This window comes from Lepisosteus platostomus, chromosome 8 (assembly GCF_059453375.1).
Source record: "Lepisosteus platostomus isolate fLepPlt1 chromosome 8, fLepPlt1.hap1, whole genome shotgun sequence".
Classification (NCBI taxonomy): Eukaryota; Metazoa; Chordata; class Actinopteri; order Semionotiformes; family Lepisosteidae; genus Lepisosteus; species Lepisosteus platostomus.
Genome location: NC_142618.1, coordinates 54,608,126 through 54,628,050, shown reverse-complemented (window position 1 = coordinate 54,628,050; position 19,925 = coordinate 54,608,126). Strand labels below are relative to the sequence as shown.

At 33.6% G+C, this 19,925-nt stretch overlaps 1 protein-coding gene across 5 annotated transcripts in view; it reads left to right on the top strand.

Moving 5' to 3' along the window:
• The window catches only part of LOC148657543 (cadherin-18), a 345,544-nt gene that overhangs the window by 290,288 nt on the left and 35,331 nt on the right, over positions 1-19,925 (top strand). For all 5 annotated transcript variants that reach the window (XM_088643967.1, XM_088643963.1, XM_088643965.1 and 2 more), the window contains 4 exons: positions 6,766-6,933; positions 9,760-9,947; positions 10,137-10,390; positions 18,275-18,411. In XM_088643967.1, coding sequence (XP_088500093.1) covers positions 6,766-6,933; positions 9,760-9,947; positions 10,137-10,390; positions 18,275-18,411 — 747 coding nt within the window. The remainder of the gene's footprint in view (positions 1-6,765; positions 6,934-9,759; positions 9,948-10,136; positions 10,391-18,274; positions 18,412-19,925) is intronic.

The window sequence follows — 19,925 nt, the reverse complement described above, 5'->3', positions numbered from 1 at the left end:
GATTTAACAGCTGTCTTCAACTCCTGCCAAGGTAAAGAAGTATCTAAAAGCCCCACCTGTTCAGCAGTCATCTGGGTAATTGCAGTGGTTTCAAGAATTATTTGATCTTATCCTGGTCTGCTCATGTTTCAAAGCTTTAGAGTTGTGCATAGAAGTCCTTAGGAATTTGATGACCTGTGTAGGATTAATCTTTCTAACATTATTATTGTCTTTAATTGTCTCAATAGAACAAAGATACTAATGTTGTTTTAATCTTACTGTGTGTAGTTAATTAAGATATTCAGCATTCTTGTAGAAAAACTACCTTGTCTTGCTACTAGAAATTCAATCTATATTCATGCTGTATTCAAGTATTCAATACATGTTGAAGTATTCACATCAAACGTATTGGAAAGGTCAATGGGCAATCATAAGAATCAACAGTGAAACACAAAGCAGTGGACATACAGTGAATGAAAACTATGTGGAAGGACATTAAAAGCTCTTTAGGCAAAGTACTGTGGGAGTATGGAACAAGCTATCCAGTCATGTAGGCATAGCTGATTAAATGGGCTAGACAGGCCAAATGGTTTCCTCTCAATTGGAACCTTTGTTATGTTATGATGTTATGTTTGTAGTTGTGCCTTTTACACTAGTAATTCAGCATTTGTAGATTTTTGAGATTTTAAATGTACTTTTTATAGCTGTTATAAACATATGAACATTTATTCCCTGAATGTTCAATGAATTTGGAGTTTTTTGCAAAATGTGCCAAGACAATGACAGTGTAATGAAGTATATGGGCAGGGGCAAAATGTGTCCCCAAGCCATATTTTCCAGAGGGTCTTGTGTTTGATACCACTGCCGACTTGTTACAATCCTACCAGTAATATGTCACCAATCTGTTAGGATTTTCACTGAGCAGTGGTTTTATCGTAGTGTTATAAAACATGTTATAAATATCATGCTTTTTAGTGTGTACTTTCCACCACTCTACATGTAAACTCATAAGCATACTTTTTAACTGAAGAGATAAGCTCGAACTGAAAAAGTGGACCTAATTACTTAGCATGTTCTATATTACCATAACTTCCCACAATATCATACTAAAAGATGTTAATCAGTTCGCATTGCACAATTTAAAATTAGGGGTGGTAATATGGAATGTTTTTGTCTGAATTGTCTCCTTGTAGTTTCTTTAAAATTTCTCTATATCATCCTTAAATTTTATTTGAACATTAGCTTTTCATATTTTAGTATCTTTTCATATCTTTTCTCTTGTGAATGCTGACATTTTCAATCACCTTCTGTTAAGGCTTGCCTCTCTACTGCTTTACAAAACTACTTTCACTGTTGAAAAGTCCTTTAAGAAAGAAACTGAAAAGTTTGTGAAAACTGTCTTTGAATAAGAGAAAATCCCATGAAATCACTTGTAAAACAGTGAAATCTTGTTCAAATACTGTTTCAAAGGTCTTTATTGCATATTTTCCTTTTTTGTTAATTTTAAAGTGACAGGGGGAACTTATTAAATTATTGACATAATAAATAGAAATAGAATGGCAATCCAAGAAAAAAAGATAAAAACACATCTCTGAAAAAACAGTTTAATGGGTACTCTATCAATCCCAGCTTCCTACTAACTGTATTCCACAAGGACTTTCTTGCACTGTTTTCATGTTGTATTTAGAACACGTTTACGAACTCCAAGACCTTGATTTGTTTCCCCTGTCCTCGTGTTAAAAGCCATTCCTCTAGAAATAAACTGCACTACCCTCTGTGGAACATGAGAGGTTATATCTATAATGTTCTTCATACCCATCAAACATGAAGTAATCCTGTATGGCAATTATTTTTTTCCAAATGTTAATTTTTTTAAATTGCATAAATAGTTGTTATGCATTTACTTGAGGTACAAAACAGCTTATACTATATGCTATATGTAGTTGTGTGCTTGGGACAGGGGGGTCTTTAAATTATATTAAGGTTATTGCAAAGGCAATGGCCTCATTCCATCCCCAGAAATGCAGAATGTTTGGTGTCACTAAATAAAATTACAGTTACACAGCTCCAATGGTTAGTTAAACATTGAAGCACAATAAAACACAATTGGTCAGATCACTAATATGACTAGATATTTTCAAAAAGTTCCACAAGTGGCCAAGAACTATTGTGATCATGTTGTGCACCTTGAGAGGAGTATTTGAAGAAGAAAGCCTATTTGCTCTTATAAAGATTTCTGTCCACTTCTGAGTATATAAAGTTAGGCACTTTGTAGATTTGAACTGGGAAGATTGGAGTTGTCTTCTGAGAATTCACTACTATTGCAAGTTGTTTTGTTTTTTGTGCATATTTGTACTTTTGTTTAATAAATATTTGTCTGTTATGATTTCCTTTACCAAATTGTTCACAGAAGAGTAAAGAAACCACATGACATACTTTAATGTTTTCTGACTATTGAGATGGAGTCTGTACTTATTATTTATCTATACTCAAGATGGTGTCTGTACTAATTATTTATCTTTAATAATATATATTATATAAATATATGAATATTTTACTACATCTGTTTTCTCTACCACCCCCATATTGTGTAACTACATATATCAAAAGTATTTTAATATTATATTATTTCCCAGTATTATTACGTGCTTTATTAGATTGTTACTATTATAATTTCAAAAACCAAGATATTGTTTTTTTCTTGATTTTTATTTCATTTGTTTTTACTTGAGTAAAAATGTGGGTACACCCATTCCCCAAGTTATCCAAGGCTTCCATTCCACAAGTGTTTACGAAGCCTAAATTTTACATACTGTAAGTCAAAAAAGACTGTAGTTAGACTCTGAGACTTCCAAGATATTGCAATGATCCCCCATTATTTTCCCTAGCTTTGCTGGTGAGTGAGGATGGAGGAACAGACGAACAGAGCTGCAGGGTTATTGGGGTTTATTGTCCCTTAATGATTAACAGGTGTGTGAGCTAATCATGGAGGGGGGTGAGAGAAAGAAAGAACATGCTGTAGTAGCAGCAATCAGTCCATGAGGCAGAGTGACAGAAAGGAAATTGACCTAATTTATGTAGGGTAGTGTTAATGAAATAAGGAAAAATCAGTGAAAAAAATGTTTTAAAACCTTATAATTAGGATAACTGTCACAGCTCTCCAGAGGCAATTTCCAAATCTTAATCTGTCCACTCACCAAAAAGATGTAGCCAATTCATAGAGGGGGATTATTAGGAGGCCATGATTGGTAAGGGCCAATGGGAAATTTAGCCAGGACACCGGGGTTACACCCCTACTCTTTTCAAGAAGTGCCCAGGGATTTTTAATGACCACAGAGAGTCAGGACCTCGGTTTTACATCTCATCCGAAGGACGGCGCCTGTTTACAGTATAGTGTCCCCATCACTATACTGGGGCATTAGGACCCACATGGACCGCAGGGTGAGCGCCCCCTGCTGGCCCCACTAACACCTCTTCCAGCAGCAACCTTAGTTTTTCCCAGGAGGTCTCCCATCCAGGTACTGACCAGGCTCACACCCACTTAGCTTCAGTGGGTTGCCAGTTGTGAGTTGCAGGGTGATGTATGTTTTATCCCATATATCCTTAACGGGTTTAATGCAATTCAAGATATTTATGCCAGTTTGATGCAGAATGTGCTGAGTCACCTACTGTTTCAGGATGATGAGTATTATCAGGCTGAATAATTTAACAAGTTCATTGATGTTGGTATTGAGTAACAATGGAAGGAGCACAAATTTCAGAATAATGAACACTTTTAAAGGTCACAGAGGGTGTTAAAATTTAAAGCATTTCAAAACAACCAATCAGTTGAGTATAAAGTGATTCATAGTCTTGTTAATCACCTTTAATTATTATTTAATTTGTTATTCTATTTCCAGATATTGATACAACATACAAGAACAATAAGGAACATTTTGAAAATATTTCATTTTTTCATTGCCATTTTGTTTTTTGCCCAGTTGGACTCAGAGAAACAATATTTGCCATTGTACTTGTAAATATGATTAACTGAGTGGGTGTTAAGAAAACCTATATTTTCTGTCCTTTCAAGGTTGTGCTTTAACTTGAAGGTAATGAAATGTGATGAAAGGATAACCTTGATTTTGAAAAAAATAAGACGAAAGAGAAAGTTTTAAATACAGTCATTTACAGTGAAGGTTATTTTATACAATTGATTGCATTATATATTTGTCATTTTGTTTCACATAAAGTTTATTACAGTTTTCTAACCAAAAGCACCTTCAATCACAAATTTCTGTTACTGCACAGTAGGACTCTAACTTAATTTTAAAGATGTAAATTGGGAGGCAAGTCTCTGTGGTAATCTTTACAAGAGCAATTTAAAAAAAAATCAATTGTTTGGCATCCTTGTTGTTTATTTCACATCATAGGTCTTTATTTTTTCCAATGCAGATCAAATGTTATACAGCATGTATCTGTGGCATACATTATATGTATTTTCTGAAATAGAAATAACATGAGCTATCTTTCGTATCTGTACTTCATTTTTATTAATTATCCAAAGATACAGTATGATTGTTATTTTGATTTTAGAAGGAAACCTGCATATTTCTTTCAGCTGTGAGAACATGTGGTAAAAGATTTTTTTCAAAAACTGGTTGCTCTGTTTTTAAGATCCTGTGGAAAAAAAAATAATCCCTTTAACACAATGCTGTGGTTATGCTATCTGACCAGAATATGAATCTTGAAGTGTAAAGTAGTTTTTTTAAAAAAAACAACAAAAATAACATACTAAAAATATGTAGGAAAAAATACTTATTGCTAACTTACAGGTGTATTCAGAAGTTCATTCTGAGATTTTCAGAGTGATCCCTGGCTGGAAACTTTTCATGTAATTCAGAAACTTTATATTTACTTATTTTTAATCTTTTATCTTGGCTAGAGTCTGAAGTGCTGTTGTTCATGTCTTTGTTTGAATTGCATTGCCACAATTTATTTTCATCACCAATGAAAGAGAGAACAGCTGGGGTGATGTTGACTACAGAAATTAATGAACATAGACAAAATGTTACTAGGATATAGTGTCACATCTAAAGGAAGGAAATGATAAAGGTCTACAAATATAGACTGCTCTCTCTGAAAATAAGAAATCTGGAACTGTCAATGGCATATTATAATACATTCTATAATTTTAAATTGATATTGTAAACATTGCCATAATTATTACCTTAAGCATTTTCCTGAGTCTTGTGCTGTTGTACTTATGAACCCACATTTTTCCTGATTTTTCTGTTCCTGAAAATTGAGGAGGTCAATCTGATTTTGTTTTGCTGATTCAGCTAACACCGCTCTTTCTCCTTGATTGTTACCCAGTGGTCCAAAGTTAGCAGGAATTTGCTCATTTTCAGTGATAAATTTGAGGTATTTTACACTGCAGAGACAGATGTTATCTAAAACAAAACAGGCAAAAATGCTTAGAACAGTGTAATTCATGTCCACATATTTTGAATGCCTGAACATGTCCCATTTTCTTTAAAGAGCACCATCAACCATGGCGAAAGGAAATGTGCAGAGCTATTTATTAAATACATATCATTTTGCACTCCCTTGTATGGAATTCTTACACTTACTTTACAGGACAATTCCTGCATTTTATAAATCTGAATTTCCATCCCTAGCATCATGCATCAAACCTGGGTAACCATTGTATACAGTATATTGGTAATCATCATTGTGATCACATAGGGTTTGAAGATGCAAAGAATAGAACCTTTTTTGTTAACATATTATTATGTGCAAAAAAGTGTATAAACATGTTTACGTTCATCTCACAGTCCTCCATTATATACGGTAAGACATTCCTTCAGGATTGGTCCATTGGACCTTATTTTATACTGTGACTTAAGGCAGTCCCAATTGAAAAAAAATCAGATTCAAGTGGACAGTTTTGTTCTGACTTTATATCTTTATGAGATCATGAAGTCAGTCTGCTTGGGGACTGTACTGTATAGTGCAAACATGTTTCTAACGGCAGGATAAATAGAATCAATGTGCATTTTCTCATGGAAATGTGTATTAATTTGTCTTGATTGAAAAGACGTCTCTCTTTAACATTGCATGTTTAATTTAGCTAATATATGCTAAAATACAATAAAGAAAACTAATAACAATTGACATGTTCAATTTAAACAGGGTGGTATTTAACAGAGAACAAAGGTAAAGTCCACATAAGGGCATGGGATTAAAGTGAAGATAATTTAATTTAACATTACCTAAATGATTCCAAATTCCCTAACAACCATAGAACTATCAATAACTGTTTTAATGTGAAAACTGAAAATGATTAAGTGAAACTGCGGAGAGCTATTCAACTATCTGTTTTATTTATGCAATGACGTAATGCATTAATAATGGATCTTGACATTCTGAAATGCATTCTGAAGGCATTGTTAGAAGTGAGAGAATGGCAGTTTCAGGCAGCATGACAGTTCAGGCCTGAGATACATACCCGAGGAAGCTATGGTGTTTATCCGGCCATGTTCAGTCACCAAAAATGTGTTCTAAAGGCAAAGTAGATAATTGCCTTATTATTATTATTATTATTATTATTATTATTATTATTATTATTATTATTATTATTACTGTAAACACACATTACAATGGTCTTACATAAATCTTAATGCAAACAACATTTTTTCATATTTCATGCAATGAGTCTAATATATATCATATTGGGTCCTTCTTGCCCTTTTTGTGGCAACTTTTAGATAGACTTCTAATATTTAATCTTTTTTTTTATTCCAGGTGTAATCAGGACTGCCTTATCCAACATGGACCGAGAAGCCAGAGAGCAGTATTCCGTTGTCATTCAAGCCAAAGATATGGCAGGACAGGTTGGAGGACTTTCAGGATCTACCACTATAAATATCACACTAACAGATGTCAATGACAACCCACCTAAATTTCCCCAGAGTATGTATTGACAAAAGATATGTTGTGTCTTTTTATGTATTTAAAGTAGTATAAAAGAACAAGTAAGACATTTTCTTGGAAGATCAATGAAATACCTTGATTTCCTTTAGCATGAACCATTTCCCAAAGAGGAAGGAAATATTTTTAAAAAACAGTATTTATTCCAAGAACTGTTCTTTGCTGGATATTAGTGTTCTCCATCAGTCTGTATATTCCTTCATCGGTTGTTGTGAAATGTATCAAATGGTTTCTGATAATATGTAATGGCTAACTGAAAACAGGAATTCATTAGTATGGCTTAGTATTGTGATTAGCCTTCTGTGCATTGTTGGAAAAAAAAAACATTTCCGACAAGAACAAAATTTGCTTTATTTTTTAGTGACAGTCACTGTATTTTCATCCTAATATGTGCTGGAGGGACTGAAGTACCTCCCCTGATAATTACTTCTGTAAATTATAAACCATTAAGCAGTTCCCTGCTGGCCTTTGAGCAAATTCATTCTTAACATTTTATTGAATTGCCCCAGTAAAATATTTTTGATCATATACAATTTGTGAATATTGGGGGCTTCCATATGAGCAATAGGCTTCTAGGAATTAGGTTAACAAGCTGAATTTTGGATATCAGAAATATATTTAGATATTATCAAATAAACTGTTTTGGAAAAGAACTTCAATTTACTCCCTCTCAAAAATATAATATGAACATACATTTTTGCACAGTTAAAAACATACAAAGCTTTAAATGTAGCGTTCACTGTTCATGTTTTTAAGTAAAGTAAGATGTCTGTCCATCTTTGTATATGAACCGTCCAGGGTTTACCTTTATAAAAATGGCCCCATTCCCAAATGGTACCAGTGTTGTGAGTTTGAACCTCGGTCAAATCACAAGTGGACTGATGTGTAAACACTGCCAAAGGCAGGGTGGGATGAGTCAGGACCTACTAGTGAAACAACAACCTCTGCAGCTTACAACAGCAACTGAAGCATTCTCATTTTTTTCTGTTGATGTCAGTGAGGGATGTGAGTCTCTTCCAATCATTACCGAAACACTTGTACATCTCTCTAGAGCTTGAAACATTAAAGATGAATAGGTTCAGAGAAGTATGCATTATCGTTGTGTGGGTAAAGAGATCACTATTTTGAACTGTAGACGTAAAGACACAATTGATGTTTTGATTTGGTGGGGTGTATAATTACTTTTTCAATTATTTTAGTTTACAAGAAGCAGAAAGGGTCAAATTCTCCTGTAGGTTATTGGTTAAAATTATTAGACAGGTCTGCATGCATCCATTTCAGACAGGATATGCCATGTGAGAAATAATATTTAAAACATTTCAATGGGATTGTTCAATTCAGCTGTTTATTTTGCAATATGTTTTTTTTACCAGTTCAGTTTTTACAAAAGGAAAACATACGTTTATTTTTTATAAAGTGGAGTTACAATTGATAAAAACATCTGGGAATTTATTCTAAAACATATAATTGATAGGAGAAATAAAAAATGCAGAGCCAAACAAATATCTATTTTTCTTTATTTTGTAAACATACAGTATTTGCATTACAGATATCAACTTTTGTCCCTACTGTACCTGTCGTATATTCAATCCACAAGACATTATAATGAAATTGAAAACTGAAAGAGAAGTTTAGCATTCCTATAAAGTGACGAGGTTCAGTGTTTCAATCATTTGCGTGTGTTTTTATTCCTTGCTGGAATAAAAAATTAACAAGTCTCATTTTTGTTAACGCCTTTTAAGTCAGAAAACAGTTGTAATTTGCAAAACAACTTTGTTTGACAGGTAATTTATATTTGATTTGAAACTAAGGCATATACTGTAAATACCCCCTAATTTATAATACATTGGCCTTCACAGACAACCACATTATTAGCATTGCCTAATAATAGCATTCTAATATTAGGTCACTTAGAAAAATGATAAAAATATGGTCCTAACACATTAAACTTTTTAATTTAAATTGTCACTCAGAGCCCTTTTTCTTAATTAGCTGTAAATTAAGGGCACACCTGTTAGTAGCTGAGCATTTCCAGTAGAAATGTCGCAAGTAGAAAGGACTTCGTCTTTTTCACTGGAAAGCCAATCTGAAGATTTAAGTGTTCTTTGTTACTGTGTATTCTGTGGATTCCAGCATGCAAATATGTACTACAGTAAGGGGAGTAAGAAGGAAAACAAGGACATGAGCCATAGACCCATTAATGAAAACAAAAAGATACCATTTAAGTTGTACATAAATTAAGCCAAACAAAGCTCCAAATTTTGACAGGAAATGTGGATTTATTTTTCAAGTATTTGATAATAATGAAGTACAATTTACTTATCCCATTTGGTTTAATGTCAATGGGACCAAAGGGACACTATACACTCATCACAATTGTATACAATAAATTGTCACAATTGTTTTAAGGCTGTAATTAACCCAACAGTTTAATAAACCCTGAATCAAGAAGCATACTTAGTGTTAGCCTTTTTATTTCTCACTTTAATTACTATTATTTGCACTTTGAAAACAAATTAAAATATGTCAATTATATCTACATTAAGAATATATCATTGTTGATTGCCAATGTATGACTGAAAAATAAGCATAACTGGTCTAGCTTTGTAACTCTAATTTGGTTTGCTTTTGATCAGATTTTCTCAAATGAATTTTACTTTTATAGAGGGGTAATATATAGTTGTATATTTATTAGGTTCCGTTTTGTGCTAAGAAATATAATCTTTATATTTGGTTCATGAATTACATTTAACACTAAGGTATGTTATTGATCTTTTTAAGTTATGGGTAAAATGCTTTTTCACACAGAAAATTACCAGCTGTATGTTCCAGAATCTGCTCAAGTTGGAAAAGCAGTTGGTAAAATCAAGGCAAATGATGATGATATTGGAATTAATGCAGAAATTAAGTACAGCATCACAAATGGAGATGGGGTTTCAGTGTTTGCCATTTCCACTGACAAAGATACAAGAGAAGGCATCATTTCACTGAAAAGGGTAAGTACCACCAATTTTGTAAAATATTAACACAGCTAATTTAAATGAATTCAGTGTTATAAAATGCATTTAACTGCTGATGTAAATGCTAACTGTTCAGCTGGATAAATTAAAAAGCAAACCTATGATGAACAGTGAAATATTTTAAAAACTTCACTCAGGTAAATTAATAAACAATTTTCTCCACAGCAACTGAATTATGAAAAAAAGAAAAGCTATACTCTTCACATAGAAGGAGCAAATACTCACCTTGATCCTCGATTTTTACACCTTGGGCCATTCAAAGACACAACAACCCTGAAGATCATTATTGGAGATGTGGATGAACCACCTGCATTCTCAATTGATTCTTACGTGATGAATGTTTCTGAAAATGCAAAGATCGGTACTGAGGTGGGAACAGTGACAGCACAGGACCCTGACAGTGCCAGCAGTGCAATCAGGTAAATCCAGTGTGTATCAAATACTATTTTGTGTGTTGATATGGGTATCACAATTCAACCCGTGAGCCTTACACTGTGTATGGACTTTAAAGTTTTATTGACGTGTTCTATATTTACAGTGAAAATTTATTTACATACTGTAGGTCAATTGGATGCACAGCCTCACAGCCTCACAGATTCACAGACAGGGGCAGTAATCATTGGAGCTTACTTTTCAAAGCTATTGTGGCACTCATTTTAAAACTTATTCACACATTAACAAAACATTTCTCTGCTCCCACCCACCATTATCTATATTAACAACAAGAAAGAATAAATCATTAATAAAGGCTTCATATCATTGTCAGAATGTTTTCACATGTGTTGCACTCCTTATAGTGAATTTATTTACTGTTTTCAGATTCCAGTGAATCAGAATCTCCACAATTATGCAACACCTAAGTGCATTTTAGTTTTACTTGGAATATGTTTTGTGTGTTCTAAATTCCTTGGAGCTTTGTGGTGACAGTCAGATTGTTCATTCTTTCAAAACCAGAAGTCAAAATAAGTGCAAAAAAGACAAACTGGGCCAAACTGAAAAACACAACCTCCTCTGTGAAGAAACTTTATATTATAATGACACTTATTATCAATAGTTTTCACTTGCTGGGTTTACTTTAAATAAATGTATCAGTATGTATCAATACAGTTATATCTATTGTAAATGGCATTTAAATAAATAAAGAATCTAAAAAATGATTAGAACCTAAAGTATGAATTCTGTTATTGAGAAGATTTGGTCTTTTCAGGGCTAGAAAAGATAAGCTGATGTACACTATGTATGGAGCACCAAAATAGAAATATACTATATATCATAATATAACTAATAACATATCTGGAGTTATGACATCTTAAAACAGCAAAAAACAAATCATTTTACCTCCTAGTATGGCTTTCATATCCAGAGAATAGCTCTAATCTAACTGTGCAGTTCTTTAATAGTATAAAATTTACTTTTTTTCCTCAGTTGAATCTATATGTTATATTGTTTTAAGCGAGTAATTTAAATGTGTGATGTCTGTAAATCTGTGCTCAAAAAATGAAATGATATCTGATGAAAATCAGAAATGAAAATGTATCAAAATCAAAATGAAAATTTATCTCCAAGAAAAGAAACTGTAGGTATCTGTGATAATCATAAAGTGACTAAATATGTACTATACAAAGACATCATATTGATTTCACTGGGGCACCGTTTCCATTTTTTTTCAACTTTGCGCATGTTCAAAGACATGATACTGAGTTAATTAACAATACAGAAATACAACTCCTACAATGTTATAAAAGACTGTGGAGATACAGTCCAAATTAAACAAATTGTTTCACCTTACCATGTTAATGTAATCATGTGGTCTATAAAATAATGTCAAATCAACTATAAAAAGTTTATGGTCTGTGTCCTGACTTGGCTTGTGGCTTATTGTGTAATAGCATTATGGTACTTACTGTACAGATGGCCATTCAAAATGCGTGATAAAAACCCGTACCGTGGGTTTTGAGCTACAGGCGGCTGCGGTACATGATTCGCTAGCCAAAGATGATTGACAGGTGCATTAGTTGTTAGTGAAACAATTGCTTCAGTCTTTCTACTGTGCATGTTTAAATCCACTTAATATGGAATATAAATATGGAATTTTACAACTTAAGGGAAATTTTGGTAGCTGAGCATAAAAATAACAGGAGCAATTATGTCTTTGAAGTTCATATCATCATAAACGATCTTAATTTAGGAATACAATTTACATTATACATACCATATATGGCTGGTAGTGGTAACTTAAATAAAAAGTACACAACACTATTCCACTTTCTTCATAAACATTTTATGCATCAAAATCTTTAACTCAGTCACTTACCGTGGTTATTTTGGAAAGGTTTTGATGTGCTTGTTCTGACTATATTTTAGTTTATACTATATACTTTGTAAAAAACTATAATGTTTTAACCTTTTCTATGAATACCTGCTATCGTTATTTCAGTAAAAACATTTTAGAATCTGCTTAATAGGGAATATAATATGGAATTGCGTAACTACATAAATTAATAACAGTATTAATTTAAGAATCTAAAAATAATATATTTATATAGCTGGTAGTATTATCATAGTTCACTTTCTTTGTAAACATGTTTTATTTTTTCTTTGACTCATTCACTCATGAACATTTTAGCTGTTTGTTTCAGCTATGTTTCTGAGTGGCCCACTGGTGCATCAGGTTCTCTATCTAGAAGATCTTAGGGCACAAGTTTTTCTTCTAACAAACAAAGAGTCCTTTAAAAAAATAAAATAGTAAATATTATGTACACTATATTAACAATTATGTATTGTTTTTTTGTATATCACAACATATTCAATGTTAAATGATATTAATAATGAAATAAAAAAGTAAATGAGCAAATGTGGATACTATCAACAGTGGGAGTAAAAACCAGTTCAACCAGTTTAATTCAATTCAAAATACTTTATTCAGTGGGGCAATTTACCGTAACACAAGCCTTAAAACAAAACCGTATATATATTATGATTATAATTGAGAATAACAAAGTGGTATTAAAAAGACCACTAAAACTATAATAATGTATCTGATAATTATTAACAGTATTAATTTATTAATAATAAATAAATTTCAAACTTCTTGTGTCTTTTTCAGAGTCATTTGTTTTCTCCAGTTTTCATAACCTTCACTTTCTTATTAAAATGCCTATTTACGAGACACAATGTTTCAGATGTCAATAACTTTGTGAAGAATGACACAGAGCCTTCAAACCACAGGCATTATAAAGATCGTAATTTGTGAACATTTTCACAGATTTTATTTAAATACCTGGTTATATTTTTAGAAACCTCAGTTTGAATAAAGAAGGATCCCAAGTGTAAGTGAGTTCATAATGTGAGAATGCATTATGCATCAGTTGAAATGTTCTGAAGTCTCTCAAAAACCTAAAAAATGTAACATAATATTGTATGGCACGATGGGCAACTGATTCTTTAAATTTTAAAGAAAATCAAAAATAAGAAAAAATAATGTGTCCCTGCCTAATTTAGACATTGCATGACTTTAAAAGCCATAAAAAATGGTTTTAGATAACACTTTTAAGCACGAAAAACAGGTGATTTTTCTTCCTCATGATCAGCTTTAAATCTTTGTGTACACTGAAAGCTTTTTGTTTACTTTTTAATTAATCATTTAAAACACTTTATTTTTGTTAATGCAACATGTGTTTCATACACAAAAAATCACATTCTCCCCTCTCCCTGTGGTCTTTTAATAACATGAATGAATGAACCTCCAGACCCTCTCAAGGGATTGTTTCGTGCCAGTCAGCTAGCGCATTATCACCTTGCAGGAGGGGGAAGGGAAGAGGGCTGTAATTTCGCTCTCCCTCAATACACATTCACAATAGTCACTGATGCAGCTTTAGCCAAGTAATTCCTGGTTTTAAGAGAAAAATTTGATGTTTCACAACATTGAACACAGAGCCACACAACATTGTCACAACATAATAAACAATAGCTCACGTAAAGGTGTAACATATCTTCACTGTTATAGTACAGTTTCAACATATTGATAAGCTGCTCTCCGGTTACTGGCAATTGTAAAAATAACACCTTCATCCTTCCTTTTTTTAACTGAAAAAATTCTGTGAAGAAATCCTTAATCACGTCACCATCACTTTCAATAATTCATCCAGATACACACACTTACACAGGAGCCAATTTTGCCAGATAAGTCTTTGGACTGCTCAGTACTGTACAGTACAATATACGGTTTAAAGTTTTAAATTTAAACTTAAGTTGTTGGCTGATTACTGGCTGCTGAAATTTGGATAAAAACAGGTTTTGCAGTGGGGCATTGCAACTTGCCAATCACATGAAAGCTTGTTTGGGGCACTTTTACCCAAAGAGTTCCATGTAGAACAATGCCTGATCAGATCACCTTTAAAAAGGCTTTAAGCTTTAAAGCTTAGGTCACAGCAAGAAAAAGGCCACACTTTGTTTTCTGTGCATTCCATAATTCCTGGAATGTCACCAGAATCAAGGGAGAGGGCCATTGGCATGCTGCAGGCATGCATGTCATGTGCCAGCGTTGCCAGAGTAAGCCGCCCTTCTGTGCCCCAACTGCAGAGAAGGTTTCAGCAGACCGGCAGGACAGATGAATGTCCAAGATCTGGTCGCCCTCGAGTGACCACACTAGAGCAGGACCGACACATCAGATTGGTCCATCTGAGAGATTGTTTCAGATCTGCCACCCACACTGCTGCAGAAACTGCCGGCAGACATAATACCATCATCGGTGACAGGACAGTAAGGCTCCATGCTGCTGGTCTTAGAGCAAGGAGATCTGTCAGAGGCCCTATTCTTACACCTCCTAGACATCAACCAATTGGCTTGGGCCAGACAGAGGCTGCCATGGACTCGTCACTCTTCAGCCTGTTCCACACAGACGGGAGGGCCAGAGTGTGTAGAAGGAGGGGTTCCATTTCTTTTTTCAGTACATATTTGACTATGTAAGAAACAAACCCAAAGTTATTCTCTGATTGGGCTTTGAACCCAACTTTTTTTGTGATTGCTTTTTTACCAGTACCTTAAAGAATTATTAACATATACTGTATCTGTTATGCTTCAGTGCATTCAAAGGGAACATTTCCCAATGTAGATTCTGAAAAAGCTGACAGAATTGCCTTTCACAATGTCTTTGTGGATTTTGAATACTTCAGCTTGGAGCTCTTTTAGTTTTCTCTATTTAGTTTTTTTTTTATTTCTCTATAGCTAGTGAACAATACTCAGATGAAATTACATTCAAATTAAATATAATACAAAAAAGTTGTAAAATACAATTGTGTTGAAAAACAGTTGCAAGAACAGACTGGAGTTACATAAAAGTGTGCTAAAGTTAAGACCATAGCTCAAACACACAGTAGTACCGTAATTCTGTTTCCAGTAAAGAAAGGTATGCAATAAAGTTCAGCATCAAGTAAAGATACCACCTGAAACGAATCATGAACAGAGAAGAGCAGCATTACAGTTAAACAGAAATGCTAAATTTATTTAAAATATATTTGGCCAAAATTTTTTTTTTAAAAATCTAATTTTTTAAAGTTTAAAAATGCACAAGCGGAGTTATGTAAATAACATAATCGTATATTCCAATCATTAATAAAAAAAAGTTTCAATTTCATTGCGTGCCATTTTCAAATCACTTAATGTTGTTCAAAAAGAAAAGAAAAAAATCTGTACTCTGGAGAAAATTCCCATATGAGATATTTTATTAAATAATTCAAATCTTATATGCCAACCATTCAACAATGATTTTGAATGGCATTATTCTCATTTTCTATTGCTTCTGGCATTCATTAAGGATGGCAATATTTGGTTGTCCTGGACCTCAGACAGCTCATTCAGTTCTCCATTTTTTACCCTTGTCATTAATATAACCAAGTATTGCTTATTGTTCTATGGAGATTAAATAATGCTACATGAAGACAGTGTCCACAATTTCTGCTTCATCTGTTATGTATTCTAGGATATGTCATTCAGTTTATTTCATATAGTATATAAAATTATTTGCCTCTACTTGACCTCATGGGCTAAACAAAAGGATTGGTTAATTCGAATTATGTCTTTTTATTGCAGGCATCTTATCAATCTTATATTTAGTAAGGGTTACTATCTGGAACAAGCTTTTGAATGTCACAGATTAATAGAATATCCATCCATCCATTTTCTAACCTCTTCACCCAATACAGGGCTGTGGTGGAGTTGGAACCAGTCTCGGCAAGCAGTGGGCACAAAACCATACACCATGGGATGCCAATCCATTGCAGGGCACACACAGACACATTCCTACCAGGGCCGGTTTATTTTTCCCAGAAGCCAATTAACCAGTATGCCTTTGAACCATAGGAGGAAATCAGAGCACCCAGAGAAAAACCAAGAGAACACAGAGAGAACAAACTCCATGCACATATCTAATTCAGGGCCCCAGCACTGCAAGACAGCAGATAAATATTGCAAGAACAATATATAGGCTAAAAAAATTCAGTCTCCAAAAATCCTCATTTTTGAACAATTAAAGTTTCTTTACAGAGTGTACTGTATGTGGCCCCTCATATGGGATTATCATTATGATGACATATCATTATGATGATTTCACACAGAGCATGCTTTAGTATTGTACATGAAAGGGCACTTTTTACAGTATTTTGAGAGTGTCCAGTTTGTTCTTGTTTGTCCATTATTTTAAATGTTATTTTTTGTTAGGTAATGTTTCTAATCTGTGTCTTTTTCAGTAGCAGGAATTGATCGTTTGAATACAGCTAAAAGGTGGCTGGCTCTGTTACATCCTAGTTTGCCTTAATAATATTTATATGGAGAACTCTTTTGCTATAATCCAGTAGTAGGGGGAGGGGTTGAAATGTTGAGTGCTACTACAGTGAAAGCCCTGTTACACAGGTCTTCCATTGTAGCTTATTAACTGGATTTTAGGGGTTCTTATGTAGAGGAGGGGAACCAATGAGGATGAATGGGGTTGGGTTAATGTATTTTAGGGTCATAGGTGAATTGTTATTTCAATTTTTGTGTTGTGCTTGGTTCTGCTTTGGGAAATAAAAAAAAAACTTCACAAAAATGGTTTGTGATAAGACTCTGCAAACCATAACTGCATCTGTTAAATTCATGTTATTGTTTTGTTGGTGTTATGAATACTTAATCTTAATAATGCTATATTTTAAAATTGTCTCAATAGCCACAATATGCCATTTAACATGGAAGCTTTTTGTTACTGTTGTTTTGGGCTACATTATGGTTGCACTAGCATTTTTTTTTCTGCAGGCTACTGCCTAGTGGGGGATGGGGGAGTAAATTCACTCAACCAGTATTATTAATTCATTCCCTTCTTGTCCTGCTCAGGCTTTCTTATTCGAAGCTCAACAGTTCACATGAGCTTCTTGAAATTTTAAAGGAAAAGGTTTTAGAACTCATCTTGCTCTTTTTGATAAAATGTTAATATTATACACAAAACACTGAACACCTTTATGTCGGTTGACATCAGTAGCACTCCATTTGAGTGAAGTAAATTGTATAGGTAACAGATATATATTTTCCAGCAGCATTCAATGTAAAGTTTTGACAGAGATCGAACAGTATACTTCCTGTGTTCACCCCTTTACTTGAAATGGTGTAAAACCAGTTTCTTCTTTCATCCTGTTCATTGCATCTTATGTATTTATCTCTCTATATTTTATATATCCTATACAAAAAAACAATCTGACAAATTGTAAAAGCAATACCTTTACATTGCAACCAATATACCCAGTGCATCTTGGTTGTTATGCACTTAATGGGGAGTTCCTAAAAATAAGCACTTAAAGGGAAAGTTTTGTCGGACTTTGTTTACATTTCTTGTTTTTGTCTGGGCAAAGGCGTTAACAAATACACTGTATATTTGATTAGAAAGCATACTGTATTGTATAATTGATTTTCTAACCAGTGAATTTATAATGGATTAGATTTCCCTTTTGTCCCCTTTCTTTCTTTACCATAAGGTTTGTGGTGTTTGTAGTGAACTTTAACATTTTTTTTGTTTTTTTGTTTTTATAACTTAATTCAATTTACAACACTTGCTTATTAAGTCAAAGTAATTCATTTACTGTACATTTTGTCTGGGAAGATTTTTTGCATATTTTCATGCAGATGTGTTTTTCATGGTTTAAAAAAATATGTTATTTAGGAAATGGTCTACTTCATTATATTTTAATGGTTGTGGTTGTTGTTGGCTAATATATATTTTTCTTAGATGGCACAGAGACTATATTCATGCAATTTTAATTGTGTCTGTTTAAAAATAGGTATTTCATTGACCGCAGCTTACATGGAGATAAGTATTTCAATATTGACGCCAATACTGGAGCCATTAAGACTGCAAAAAAACTTGACAGGGAAGAAATGCCTTGGCATAATATCTCAGTGATTGCCTCAGAGGTTGGTAAGTATAGTGCACATCTCATGTTACTGATTTAGTGTGTTTATGGAGGTAGGGAGTGCCTTTATAAATATCATCTTAGATTTAAATTGTTTTATTTTACACATTTTTATGGTCCTCCACTTGTTTGATGTTTATATTAAGAAATACGTTTGTCGATAATACTAAGACCACAGATGAGTCTTTTTTGTGATTCTTAACAAGGATGTTATTAAGTCCCAACCTGCCTGAACAAAATAGTCAATAATCCAATATTTTAAATAGACCTTTATTTAAAGTAATATAAGTAAATCTTCCTTCTTTTATGTTGGTAATATGCAGATATTAAGGAACTTTTAAATATAAGATGGACAACTGGTGAAATCAGTGTTCTGAATAAACACTATGCGTCAGTAATTTTATATAGAATAATGAGCTGTGTGCATTTACAAAGTGAAGTGCGCATTTCACATGAATACAAACTTTCCACATCTACTGTATGCTTGCATAATGCCATACAATAGAAGAAGCACTGGACTGTTTAGATCCACTTAAGTCTTTTTCCTGGTGTTGAGATAAAAATAAACTGTCCTATTTGTTCTGGGTTTATGACATTGCAGGTTGTAGCTGGAGGAATGGAAAGACATCTAGATTATTGTTAACAGACAAAATCAAAATCCACAGACACTGTGGATACAGGATTAAAGTATTTACAGTTTATTCTGTAAACAAAAGTAGCTTCTCACTTTCAAAATGAACCAAAACAAAACCAAATTATTTTCTTTTGAGCTCATACAACTTTTTTTAGTTGTGTATATACATAAGCCAGGTAGCCAATTTGCTTCCAACTTTCAAAATATTCAGTTAGATAACTAATATTTTTACTGGTGTGTTTATTTCTGGGTGCTTTTCTTTATTTTTTGGAGCAGTCTTTGGAGCAGTTTCCTTGTGCTTTCTCACCCTGAGGTCAAATAAACTCTGTCTCTCATCTTCTTATTGGTAGCCTCAGACTTTCCACAGCCACAACTTCCTAAAAACCTTTCCAGATTTCAAGTTCAAGTTCATGTTTATTTGTCATTTCAGCCATATACAAGTATACAGTGGAACGAAATGTTCCTCCTGGTCCACAGCACAAATACAGACAGGACACTGACACATAGTGCAAAGTGCAGATAGTGCAAATTACAAGGCAAATACATAATACAATATACACAACACACTGGGGGGATTTAAACCCTGTTTCTGGAATTGAAATGGGTGCAAGTAGATTCCATGGTGTTAAGGAGCCTGGCAGCCTGTGGGAAGAAGCTGTTACAGAGTCTGGTGGAGCTAGCCCGTGCACTGGGATATCTTTTCCCAGATAGTAGGAGGGCAAAGAGTTTATGGGAGGGGTGGGAGGCATCATCTACTATACTGGAGCCCCGTGCATGCAGCGTTTGTGATAGATGACAGAAATGGGAGGGAGGGAGGCTCCAATGATCTTTTCAGCTGTTTCCACAATTCATTGTAGGGTCTTGTGGTCTGAAGCATTGTGTTTC